Source organism: the organism of the source record quoted next, unplaced genomic scaffold (assembly GCF_019419815.1).
Source record: "Pyrus x bretschneideri cultivar Hongxiangsu unplaced genomic scaffold, Pyrus_bretschneideri_v1 Contig8, whole genome shotgun sequence".
In the NCBI taxonomy this organism is placed as follows: Eukaryota; Viridiplantae; Streptophyta; class Magnoliopsida; order Rosales; family Rosaceae; genus Pyrus; species Pyrus x bretschneideri.
In genome coordinates, this window is record NW_025999820.1 from 2478526 (window position 1) to 2491662 (window position 13137).

The following is a 13137-nucleotide window of genomic DNA, read 5'->3' on the forward strand; positions in this document are numbered from 1 at the left end:
TGTTTTTGGAATTCAGTCAAAGAACCTCACTACTGTCATCCAACTACAGGTTATTCTTCTAAGAAGATTCTCCATTATTCCTCCTCCATCAATATTTGTGTTCACATTGACAGATTAAGCACTACCTAATCATCAGTTTAATTCATACGGGAAGCATATTTGCTTTAGTTAATGTGACTACACCCACTTTTATTTATTTATTTTTTCTTTTTCTTTTGATACGTCAATAAGGTTGGCGACCTCTTAGCGGTCTAGTGGAATTGCATTCGAATTCTATGTCAGGTTTGCTCTTTGTTCTTGAGTTTGAAGCACGAAATTAACAAAAACACTGGTGATTCTATGGTTGAAAGATTTGAGAGGACGTATGTCATTTGACTGTGATCAATAATGGACTGCAATACCTTTAGCCTTTCCGGACCCTACTAAAGATTAGTCATACCCTCTAGGGTGCGAAATACATTTGACTTCGACAAATGAACATTTTATTTACCGTAATACTAAGCAGCACCAACAAGTAGTGTGGATTCTATTAGTGACTTCAACCAAAACTTTTTGCCATGCTTGCTGCTGAAGCTGGCTTTATCCTTCACAAACATCACACATTGTTCGTCTCAAATTCCAATTAGTAGTCCTTGATGCTCAACGAATTCCAAACAGTAGTCCTTGATGCTTAATTGGCTTTACCAAAAAGCATCAATTCCCATCCTCCACAAACATCACACTGTTTTCCGAGCCAGGAAAATGCGGAAAATTCTCCCTATTCGATTCCCATTCCTAATTTCCTTTCCTCCTCTGTTCCAAATCCAATGTCCCTCCCAAAACAAAATTAAGAAATCACATAAATAAAACCAAACTAGCCAATAAATCGCTCCATCTTCTAGAAAAAATACAATGGCCCCATCAATCGCCTATCAATCTTGGTCTTCCACATTTAAATACAATTTGCCAAGTTCCAACTTAATACTAAATGTTGTCACTCTCTCCTAAAAAAGCCAAGTCGAATCACGTTTCATTTGCTCCACTTAGTGATAATATCCTCCCAAATAATATCTTCGATACATTGAAAATCAAATCTCACGCTCACAGTTTCGATTCACCAATCAAAAACCTTCTCTCTCACAATATCCCAAAAGATGATGAAATGAAGCACCTTCCATGTGAAGCCCTTTGAAAATTAAATCTCCCTCTCAATCTCTCAAACCGTTACCCGTGCTTACAACATAAATTTCATTTCCACACTCTTCAATCCTTAATTTCTGTATCCAAAAATTTATTAGGATGACGCAATTAGCAGCTGTAAAGCCCGTTTTAGTATTATTTTCCGCACTGTTATGCGTTTTAACAGTCGCTGCCTCTTTGGCCGGCGATACTCAGCACTTGATTCAGGTCAAGGCCCAACTGTCCGACCCGGACGGAAATCTCGACGACTGGGTCCCGAGCACGGATCCCAATCCATGCAACTGGACGGGAATTACATGCGACCCGAAGAACCACTCTGTTCTTGCTGTAAACTTATCCGGGTTTAACGTTTCCGGCGGGTTTCCGTTCGGGTTTTGTAGCATTCGGACCCTCCAGAACCTCTCTCTGTCCGTCAACTCCATCAGCGGCTCTCTCCAAACCCACACCCTCTCTCTCTGCTCCCACCTCCATGTTCTCGAGCTCGACAACAACCTCTTCGTCGGATCATTGCCGGAGTTTCAGCCGGAGTTCACCGACTTGCGAATCCTGAACTTTATGGACAACAACTTCACAGGCGACATTCCGGCGAGTTTCGGCCGGTTTCCCGCTTTGCAAGTCCTGATGCTCTCCGGGAACTTTCTCACCGGCGCAATCCCCAAGTTCTTGGGCAATCTCAGTGAGTTGACTCGTTTGGAACTCGCTATCAATCCATTGATGTCCGGCGAGCTACCTTCCGAAATCGGAAACTTGACGAAGCTCCAGAACCTCTTCGCCCCCCAATGCAACCTCAGAGGCCGTATACCGGACTCCATCGGAAACCTGGCGTCCCTTACGAACCTCGATTTGTCCACGAATTCGCTATCCGGTCCGATTCCGGCGAGCATCGGCGGATTGGCAAGCGTGACGCAGATCGAGCTATTCACAAACCAGATGTTCGGCGAACTGCCCGAGAGCATCGGAAACCTGACTTTTCTCCAGAACTTAGATCTCTCTATGAACGGCTTCACCGGAAAATTCCCAGAAAAAATTGCACGATTGCATTTGGAGTCTCTGAATCTCAACGACAATTTCTTCTCCGGCGAGCTTCCTCCGATCTTGGCTTCCAATCCCAACTTGCACCAGTTCAAAATCTTCAACAACAGCTTCTCCGGCTCCCTCCCGGAAAATCTCGGTCGATATTCCGATTTGGCAGACCTCGACGTTTCGACGAACAAGTTTTCCGGCGAGCTGCCGAAGTTCCTCTGTTACCGGAAAAAGCTCTGGAATTTGATAGTTATGGAGAACCAGTTCTCCGGAAATTTACCCGATACGTTAAACGAGTGTCATTCTCTGGAATACGTTCGAATCGAATTCAATGAGCTCGACGGCGTCGTTTCGGGCAAGTTTTGGGGTCTGCCTGGGCTATATTTCCTGACAATGAATAACAACAGATTCAACGGCAGCGTCTCTCCGTCCATTTCGGCGGCTACGAGATTCTCGACGCTTACGATCTCCAGCAATGAATTTTCCGGCGTGCTTCCGTCGGCGATTTGTAAGCTTACGAACCTCTCGACCCTCGACGTGAGCGACAACCAATTCTCCGGTGACTTGCCGTCGTGCATGACGGAGCTGAATATTTTGCAGAAGCTAAAAATGGAGGAGAACATGTTCTCCGGTCAGATTCCGAGTTCAGTGAGTTCGTGGACCCAGTTGACGGAGCTGAACCTATCTCACAATCGCTTATCGGGTCGGATCCCACCGCAACTCGGCTACTTGCCGGTATTGAATTACTTGGATCTCTCGGTAAATTTACTCACCGGTGAGCTTCCGGCCGAGTTGACCAAGCTCAGGCTCAATCAGTTCAACGTCTCGAATAATAAACTGTACGGAAAAATACCTACCGGTTTCGATTACAGTCCCTTCAGCTCGGGTCTACTGGGTAACCCGAACTTGTGCAGTCCGGATCTGGAGCACTTCCCAACCTGCTCCAAACCCAAATCTCCTACCCCAATTTTGATAGTCATTTTATCCGTGTGCGTTGTGCTGGTCGTCGGGTCGGTTCTTTCGTTTTTGAAATATCGATCCAAAGCACTTGGCGGTAAAACGAAGCGGCTCTACAGGCTCACCACATTCCAACGGGTCGGGTTTAACGAAGAGGAGGTGATGCAATCATTAACGGAGGAGAATCTGATTGCAACGGGTGGGTCGGGTCATGTGTACAAAGTGCAACTGAAGACGGGGCAGACCGTGGCGGTTAAGAAGCTATGGGGCGGGGCAAGAAAACCCGAAACTGAATCCGTTTTTAGCTCCGAGGTGGAGACGTTGGGTCGGATCCGACATGGCAATATTGTAAAATTGGTGTTTTGTTGTAGTGGTGAGGAAAGTAGAATTTTGGGTTATGAGTACATGGAGAATGGAAGCTTAGGTGATTGTTTGCATGGAGAAAAAGTTGGGCCTTTGGAGGATTGGGCCAAAAGATTCAACATCGCCGTCGGGTCGGCCTACGGCTTGGCCTACCTCCACCACGACTGTGCTCCGCCCATCGTTCACCGGGACGTGAAGAGTAATAACATACTGTTGGACGAGGACTGGACCCCACGGGTGGCGGATTTCGGACTCGCCAAGACTTTGCAGCGTGACATGGCGGCCGGATGTGGTACCATGTCACAGATTGCTGGGTCCTACGGTTATATCGCTCCGGGTGAGTTTTTTCAAAAAAAAAAAAAAAAAAAAAAAAATGGTTGTCTTCTAAATTTTGCTTTTTGGGTGTCTTGATAGATTCTCCGGGTGTCTCACTATCCATGATGGCAACCCAAATAGATTTTTAGGTTAAAATTGAACTTAGAAAAAGTATGGTTAGATTGGCTGAATTTGAATGTCACACTCCAAGTTCCTGTGGCCGTCGTCTTCATTAGTGTATAGTCTTACTTGTGCATATATACGAGTGGCTAAATTGCTAGGGGGAGCCAACAAACACTATCTTCCAACGTGGATATACAGCTTTGGTTGGTGACTGCCCTTTGCTGACTTATAGTCAACTATAATATATTTCTAAATCACTGTGTTAGTTTTCACGCTATGTTTTATGGCACTGGATTTGGGATCTCGGGAGTACGGTTGAATGCTTTTAATCCACCGAGTTACGGTTAATTGCTTCTCAACTAGCATGATCATGACATGGTTTTTGTTTTTTCGACAAAAAAAATGTTTTTACTTTGCATTTATTCTTACTATATGATTTCATATGAATTGTTAACGTGAACAATTGTTAACTGTTGATGTATTTTAGTTTGTTCCGTTTAGTTCACGATCACATATGTTTTGGTTTAAAGGAACATTATATGAACATGTATACTAAATCACATTGTGTTTGGTTTGCAGAGTACGCATACACTCTTAAAGTCACTGAGAAGAGTGATGTCTACAGCTTCGGTGTGGTGCTGTTGGAACTGATAACCGGCAAGAGTCCGAATGACGCGTCCTTTGGTGAGAACACAGACATTGTCAAGTGGGTTAGAGAGGCTGCCATGTCTACTCCTGAAGGAGAAGAAGAAGGCAGCAATGACGGCGGTTTCTGCGGCGCCAATCTCTGCCAGATAATCGATCCAAGGATTGATCCGTCGACATGCAATTACGAAGAGATTGAGAAGGTTTTGAAGGTGGCTCTTCTTTGTACCTCTGCATTCCCAATCAACAGGCCCTCCATGAGAAGGGTGGTTGAATTGCTTAGAGATCAGAAACCATCTCGACCGTCCAAAATGAGAAGCCTTTGATTCGTTGTTGCATAGCTCAGTAACTCAGTCTATGTGGAAATTTTCAGCAATCATTGTGATAAGTGTAGTACCGGACTGGTGGATCAAAAATTATTCACCCTGGTTTAGATTATGGGTCGTTTTCAGCAGTTATAATGTATGAACTAGAAAAAAGAAAGATCACATATTTATTTTTATCAAGTTTTTGCCTCTTGTACCGCGGATGTTTTTAAAAAAAAAAAATTAGTCTTGCTCGCCATTCTAGACAAACATGAGTTTAGTCAAATTAGATATAACAATGTTATTACTTTAGTAACAATAAATACGAGTTTAGTCGAGTTGGCTATAAAACCTACTCTTTTGTGTTATGTATGTTTCTTTTCTTTCTCCTTTTAGATGTGGGAGAAAATTAAAGAACACTCAAAGAAGCTTAAGTAGGCTCCACAAATACAATCAGATGGAATTTTTCTCACTGAAGTTTGTAAGGTTTGAGTTTAGTCCTCCATATGCTCATATTGAAAGGTAGGGGTGGTTCGGTATGAGATTCGAAATTGAAAATGGGATCTCGAATCTCAATTTGAAAATTTTCGAGACGGAAATTTGAAGACCAATACCAAACTAAAATTTTAGTATTCCCAATTTTCGGTATTCTCGAAATATTTTCGATATTTTGGGATGGTTTGGTATTCCTAAATTTCATACAAATTGAAATAGCAATTATTCATACCAAGTTAAATTAACATGCAACCAAAATAAAATAAGTAACAAACCTAATAAGTTTGACAATTAACAATATAATTTTTTGATTTCGTGTTGAAGAAATAGACACATTTGTGAGAGGTTCATACCGGCAAAAGTGACGATAAAGGGCTATGATTACTATTTGTACACCACACCAATTATATTGCTACTAGTACTTAGCAACAATTCAAATGTATAATATATATATATATATATAATTATTTATTTTCGGTTCGATATGGGATCACCGAAAGATTGAGTAGACAATACTGAATCCTGTACCGAAATTTTAGGATCAGTTTGGTATTTCATCCCAAAAATTTTAAGAATTTTGGTTTGAAACTTTTTTGACTTGAAATCGAAATTTTTTTGTTTGGGTCATGATTTTCGAGAATTTTTTCCAACCCTTTTCAAAGTTACATTTTCCAACTTCCAACAAACTTTGTGTCCGCATATTTTTCTTTTAATAGTGATTTTGGATGTGGTTGGTTGTCCCACTTTCTTTCCATCACATCTGTTAGCAAGTCCACTGTGGGCAATAGACCTGGGGATTGGCAACAATTGCAAGCCAAATGCCCCCTAAAGTCACGCCAGCCCAGTCGGGTAATTGGGCTGAAGGGAGCCCGTAGGAGAGGTCAAGCGGAAGTCTAAGGCTCGAGCGTATGAGAGGGGAGTTATTAAAGAAGGTTATTATTTACTTGAAGGAATTGAATTGCCTATTACCAAGGGGGGTCTTACACACTGAAGTGCTCTAAAGAATTTGTATGCAAAATCTCATTGTCTGTATATTTAAGTGTGCAAGTCAGAATGGTGTTTCTGATTCCGACATTAAACTTTCTTAATGTTAACCTGAAAATTTATGAATTGGAATTTTTCTAAAAAGGTAGAATGAAAATTAGAATTTAGAATTCCTAAATTTTTGAATTTCTGATTCAAAATTTTCTGAACATATTTTGATAAAATTTTTTATTTTTTAAAGTTATTTGCTAAATATACTGTATTTTATAATTAGCTTTTGTATTTTATTGTTAGTTTTAGATACATTTTGTTCATTGTTTTTACATTATCTGATTATATATATATATATATATATATATTGCTATATTCATTCATTACGAGGGTGTCCACGATATCGTTGGGTTAAGCTACCTAATCATGGAGGCATATGAGTGTACAACAAGAGATCTTTAACAATCAAATAGTTGACGGAGGATACTCTATGATATAAGTAAGAATCTCTCGCCAAAATATATGAATATTATTTAGGAAATACGTTTCAAATCACATTCAAAGTAATCATATCGATAGGAGAATCACATTGGATTAAAATATGAATAAACTATCAACTAAACAATGTGATCAAGAGTAATGATATACAAAAGAACCCTATTGCATTGCAATCCCAAACCATATAAAGTTCTCCACTTCTTCTGCTTAAATTTGGGCTCCTATTGTCTTGTTAATTGAGAATTAAGTTTATATAAGAACCCCTAAGGTAGCTACTTAGTTGGTAGTTTTGTTAAACGAGTTAAAATGGTCAAAATATGAGTTAAAATGTCATGAGACTCTTATGGGTTTTCTTATGAGTGTTCTTCATGTTCATCATGTTCTTTATGAGTTAGAGAAAGTGTTTGGATTTGATTCACAAAAGTAGTAGTCAACTTGATAGTGTAAGTTTTTGTGGATCACACTACACTATATCACTATACTTTTGAAATTTTGAGATTTGAAATTCACCAAAAATTTTAGGTTCTTTAACCCTCTATTTGGATGAAAATATTTAAGATTATTAAAGAATTTTAAAATGACAGAATTTTAATTTCTAAAATTTGTGAATTTTCTTATTTGGTTAACTTGAAAAGCAATGAAATTTGAATACGAAATTTGATATTTTTGAACTCTCACCCATAAAAATTTGGAAATTACACTTATTTCCATATAATTTAAACTTGAAAATTGGTGGTCCCATATTCCAAGTTTTTTTTTTTATGAGGAAATTGTAAATTTCTATTTCTATGAATCCAAATAAGGAAATTGGTGGTGCATGTCAATTTATAAATTCTGACTTTTGTCAAAATTTCAAATTTATTTCTCTCATCCAAATATAGTGTAAGGGTTTAGATTCGTGTAAAACTTCATCAAGTTGTTGAAATACATAATTTAGGTAAATAGGTGTCTCTTTGAGGTGCTGTTGCAAACCAATTTTAGAGCATCTCCACTAGTTGGTGGCAAGCAAAGGTAAAGGCAACAATGTTGCCGTCTAACCCAAAAAACCCTTTCTAGTAGTCCAATAAACCAAAGGTAAGTGGTGGGTCAACCACTGCTAGCCCAAGTGTCCAGCCTTCTTAAGCCTAGCCTATTGCCTTTGGGCAAGCTGATATCAATGCACTTTTTAATTTATTTATATATATATATATATATATTTTTTCAGTAAGGTGTGTAGCACACACATCTGGAAAGGAGAGTGGGAGACAAACAGTGCAGCGGTGGGCCACGTTGTAGCAGATAAAATAGAACCCTCCAATGGCTCACTGAAATGGTGAATTGTAAACCATTGGTTTTTCAACGGCAAAAATTTAAAATTATTAACATTGCGCCACGTGGCCCAATATGGTGCGTCCGATTCCAAAATCAATTTGATAATCAACGGCTATAGTTAATCCAACATTAAAAAATTATAAAAAATAGAAAAAAAATCAGGAAAATAGAAAAAAATTATAAAAAAATTGTAATCTTTTTAATATGTTTGTTCTAGGTTGAATGCTCTTAAGAATAAAAAAATTATAAAAAATTGTAATCTTTTTAATCTTTTTAATATTTTTGCGGACGTTTTTTAAAAAAATTAGTCTTGCTCGCCATTTTAGAAAAACATGAATTTAGTCAAATTAGATATAACAATGTCATTACTTTAGTAACAATAAATACAAGTTTAGTCGAGTTGGCTATAAAACCTACTCTTTTGTGTTATGTAAGTTTCTTTTCTTTCTCCTTTTAGATGTGGGAGAAAATTAAAGAACACTCAAAGAAGCTTAAGTAGGCTCCACCAATACAATCAGATGGAATTTTTCTCAGTGAAGTTTGTAAGGTTTGAGTTTAGTCCTCCATATGCTCATATTGAAAGGTAGGGGTGGTTCGGTATGAGATCCGAAATTGAAAATGGGATCTCGAATCTCAATTTGAAAATTTTCGGGACGGAAATTTGTAGACCAATACCAAACTAAAATTTTAGTATTCCCAATTTTTGGTATTCCCGAAATATTTTCGATATTTTGGGATGGTTTGGTATTCCCAAATTTCATACAAATTGAAATAGCAATTATTCATTCCAAGTTAAATTAACATGCAACCAAAATAAAATATTTAACAAACCTAATATGTTTGACAATTAACAATATAATTTTTTGATTTCATGTTGAAGAAATAGACATATTTGTGAGAGGTTCATACCGGCAGAAGTGATGATAAAGGGCTATGATTACTATTTGTACACCACACCAATTATATTGCTCCTAGTACTTAGCAACAATTCAAATGTATAATATATATATATATATAATGATTTATTTTCGGTTCGATATGGGATCATCGAAAGATTGAGTAGACAATACTGAATCCTGTACCGAAATTTCAGGATTAGTTTGGTATTTCATCCCAAAAATTTCAAGAATTTTGATTTGAAACTTTTTTGGTTTGAAATTGGAATTTTTTTTGTTTGGGTCGAGATTTTCGAAAATTTTTTCCAACTCTTTTCAAAGTTACATTTTCCAACTTCCAACAAACTTTATGTCCTTGTATTTTTCTTTTAGGGAAAATTTGAAATAGGTCCAATTTTATAGACTATCTTTTGAAATAGGTCCAATTTTTAGTGACTTTTGACTTTTGAAATAGGTCCAATTTTTAGTTACTTTGGACCTATTTCAAAAAACCCCTTTCTTTTAATAGTGATTTTGGATGTGGTTGGTTGTCCCACTTTCTTTCCATCACATCTGTTAGCAAGTCCACTGTGGGCAATAGACCTGGGGATTGGCAACAATTGCAAGCCAAATGCCCCCCTTAAAGTCACGCCAGCCCAGTCGGGTAATTGGGCTGAAGGGAGCCCGTGAGAGAGGTCAAGCGGAAGTCTAAGGCTTGAGCGTCTGAGAGGGGAGTTATTAAAGAAGGTTATTATTTATTTGAAGGAATTGAATTGCCTATTACCAAAGGGGGTCTTACACACTGAAGTGCTCTAAGGAATTTGTATACAAAATCTCATTGTTTGTATATTTAAGTGTGCAAGTCATAATGGTGTTTCTAATTCCGACATTAAAGTTTCTTAATGTTAACATGAAAATTTATGAATCGGAATTTTTCTAAAAAGGTGGAATGAAAATTAGAATTTAGAATTCCTAAATTTTTGAATTTCTGATTCAAAATTTTCTGAACTTATTTCAATAAAAAATTTTATTTTTTAAAGTTATTTGCTAAATATACTGTATTTTATAATTAGCTTTTGTATTTTATTGTTAGTTTTAGATACATTTTGTTCATTGTTTTTACATTATCTGATATTATATATATATATATATATATTGCTATATTCATTCATTACGAGGGTGTCCACGATATCGTTGGGTTAAGCTACCTAATCATGGAGGCATATGAGTGTACAACAAGGGATCTTTAACAATCAAATAGTTGACGGAGAATACTCTATGATATAAGTAAGAATCTCTCGCCAAAATATATGAATATGATTTAGGAAATACGTTCCAAATCACATTCAAAGTAATCATATCGACAAGAGAATCACATTGGATTACAAATATGAATAAACTATCAACTAAACAATGTGATCAAGAGTAATGATATACAAAAGAACCCTATTGCATTGCAGTCCCAAACTATATAAGGTTCTCCACTTCTTCTGCTTAAACAAGAGTAATGATATACAAAAGAACCCTATTGCATTGCAATCCCAAACTATATAAAGTTCTCCACTTCTTCTGCTTAAATTTGGGCTCCTATTGTCTTGTTAATTGAGAATTAAGTTTATATAAGAACCCCTAAGGTAGCTACTTAGTTGGTAGTTTTGTTAAACGTGTTAAAATGGTCAAAATATGAGTTAAAATGTCATGAGACTCTTATGGGTTTTCTTATGAGTGTTCTTCATGTTCATCATGTTCTTTATGAGTAAGAGAAAGTGTTTGAATTTGATTCACAAAAGTAGTAGTCAACTTGATAGTGTAAGTTTTTGTGGATCACACTACACTATATCACTATACTTTTTAAATTTTGAAAGTTTGAATTTTGAGATTTGAAATTCACCAAAATTTTCAGGTTCTTTAACCCTCTGTTTGGATGAAAATATTTAAGATTATTAAGGAATTTTAAAATGACAGAATTTTAATTTCTAAAATTTGTGAATTTTCTTATTTGGTTAACTTGAAAAGCAATGGAATTTGAATACAAAATTTGATATTTTTGAACTCTCACCCATAAAAATTTGGAAATGACACTTATTTCCATATAATTTAAACTTGAAAATTGGTGGTCCCATATTCCAAGTTTTATTTTATGAGGAAATTGTAAATTTCTATTTCTATGAATCCAAATAAGGAAATTGGTGCATGTTAATTTATAAATTCTGACTTTTGTCAAAATTTCAAATTTATTTCTCTCATCTAAATATAGTGTAAGGGTTTAGATTTGTGTAAAACTTCATCAAGTTGTTGAAATACATAATTTCGGTAAATAGGTGTCTCTTTGAGGTGCTGCTGCAAACCAATTTTAGAGCATCTCCACTAGTTGGTGACAGGCAAGGGCAAAGGCAACAATGTTGCCGTCTAACCCAAAAAACCCTTTCTAGTAGTCCAATAAACCAAAGGTAAGTGGTGGGCCAACCACTGCTAGCCCAAGTGCCCAGCCTTCTTAAGCCTAGCCTATTGCCTTTGGGCAAGCTGACATCAATGCACTTTTTAATTTTTATTTATATATATATATATATATATATATATATTTCAGTCAGGTGTGTAGCACACACATCCAGAAAGGAGAGTGGGAGACAAACAGTGTAGCAGTGGGCCACGTTGTAGCAGATAAAATAGAACCCTCCAATGGCTCACTGAAATGGCGAATTGTAAACCATTGGTTTTTTAACGGCAAAAATTTAAACTTATTAACATTGCGCCACGTGGCCCAATATGGTGCGTCTGATTCCAAATCAATTTGATAATCAACGGCTATAATTAATCCAACATTAAAAAATTATAAAAAATAGAAGGAAAAAAATCAAGAAAATAGAAAAAAATTATAAAAAATTGTAATCTGTTGAAAAGTCTGATGGCAATGAATGCCCACACAGTATGTTAGCAAAAGTCTTCAGCATGGGCAGAAGTTTTCAATACCCATGCAAAGTGAAAGTTGAATACATAGAGATTGTATAGTCAGACGAAGTGTCGTAAATTTCAAAATGCATTAACTGCATCAGTTTGGAGTTGCTCTATAAATAGAGCACTCCGCATGTTTTTAAGTTACAAGAAAAGATAAGAAGAAGTGAACAAGAGAAAAATATCAGTAACATCATCTATTTCTCTGCTTTTATTTGTTATCTGTCTGTGCTATAGTTTTAGTGTGACATTTTACATCTACCTTGCACCTACCATTAAAAAGGTTATTCCTCTAACTTTGACCTTTTTATAACATAATCTTTGTAATATTTTTGTTCTAGGTTGAATGCTATTAAGAATAAGACTGTTTCGATTTCATAGTTGGGTATATGATTAAGAGAGTTTTTCGTCTTTTTCAAACATAATTATGTTTGTTGTAATACTATGCTTTTACGTACCTTAAAATAATTGATTAGGGAAATAATTAATTATTTGTTCCCTTTGGTGTTTGAGTTATTTATGGATAAAGTCCTTGATTTTCATAGCCTTCTAATTGATTAATGTAGGACTGTATTGGTAATAGCAACAATGACGCGCGATGGTATCAAGTTCAGAACATATCGGTTTCTGGGCCATTTTATGGAGTTATTGTTTAGGGACAAAGCAAAATCCTTTACTGTCGTCAAACTAGAGATAATACGGAAAACCAAATACCTATAAGTTACAAATATTGGTTTGAATTAGAAATTCATATTAGAATTAGTTAAATATGTATTTCATTTCATTATAGTATTCTGGGACGGCGTTTGCAAAAGTGAATGGATATGGATATGCGTACATGATTGGTACCACATGTGGCCAACTTATACGCCTAAGATTAAAGCATGAAAATGAAACGTGAGTAGAAAAAAAAAAATTGTTGTGTCGTGGATCTTGTTTGATGCTTTGATCATCTCAAAGATTCACTTTCGTATGATGTAGTGGACTCCATACTGAGCCTTTGGGGGAGATATTTGCTCCATCTTCAATTTCATGCCAGACAGTGGACTTGTCTATGTGGGATCAAGTTCTGGGGACTCACAGGTATTACATTCATACTTGTTGTATGTTATTATTTCCAT

General features: G+C 36.5%; 1 protein-coding gene across 1 annotated transcript; it reads left to right on the forward strand.

Moving 5' to 3' along the window:
* Positions 1-1278: 1278 nt before the first annotated feature.
* LOC103964655 (LRR receptor-like serine/threonine-protein kinase HSL2) lies at positions 1279-5111 on the forward strand. The gene is made up of 2 exons (XM_009377608.3): positions 1279-3859; positions 4540-5111. The coding sequence occupies exons 1-2, from the start codon at positions 1279-1281 to the stop codon at positions 4929-4931; spliced, it is 2973 nt and encodes a 990-aa protein (XP_009375883.2). The 3' UTR covers positions 4932-5111.
* Positions 5112-13137: the final 8026 nt, after the last annotated feature.

Bases quoted from the DNA above. Each gene is read 5' to 3' on its own strand.
- LOC103964655 (XM_009377608.3), top strand. From the start codon at position 1,279: ATGACGCAATTAGCAGCTGTAAAGCCCGTTTTAGTATTATTTTCCGCA. The intron at 3,860-4,539 runs GTGAGTTTTTTC...TTTGGTTTGCAG, and splicing joins CTACGGTTATATCGCTCCGG to AGTACGCATACACTCTTAAA.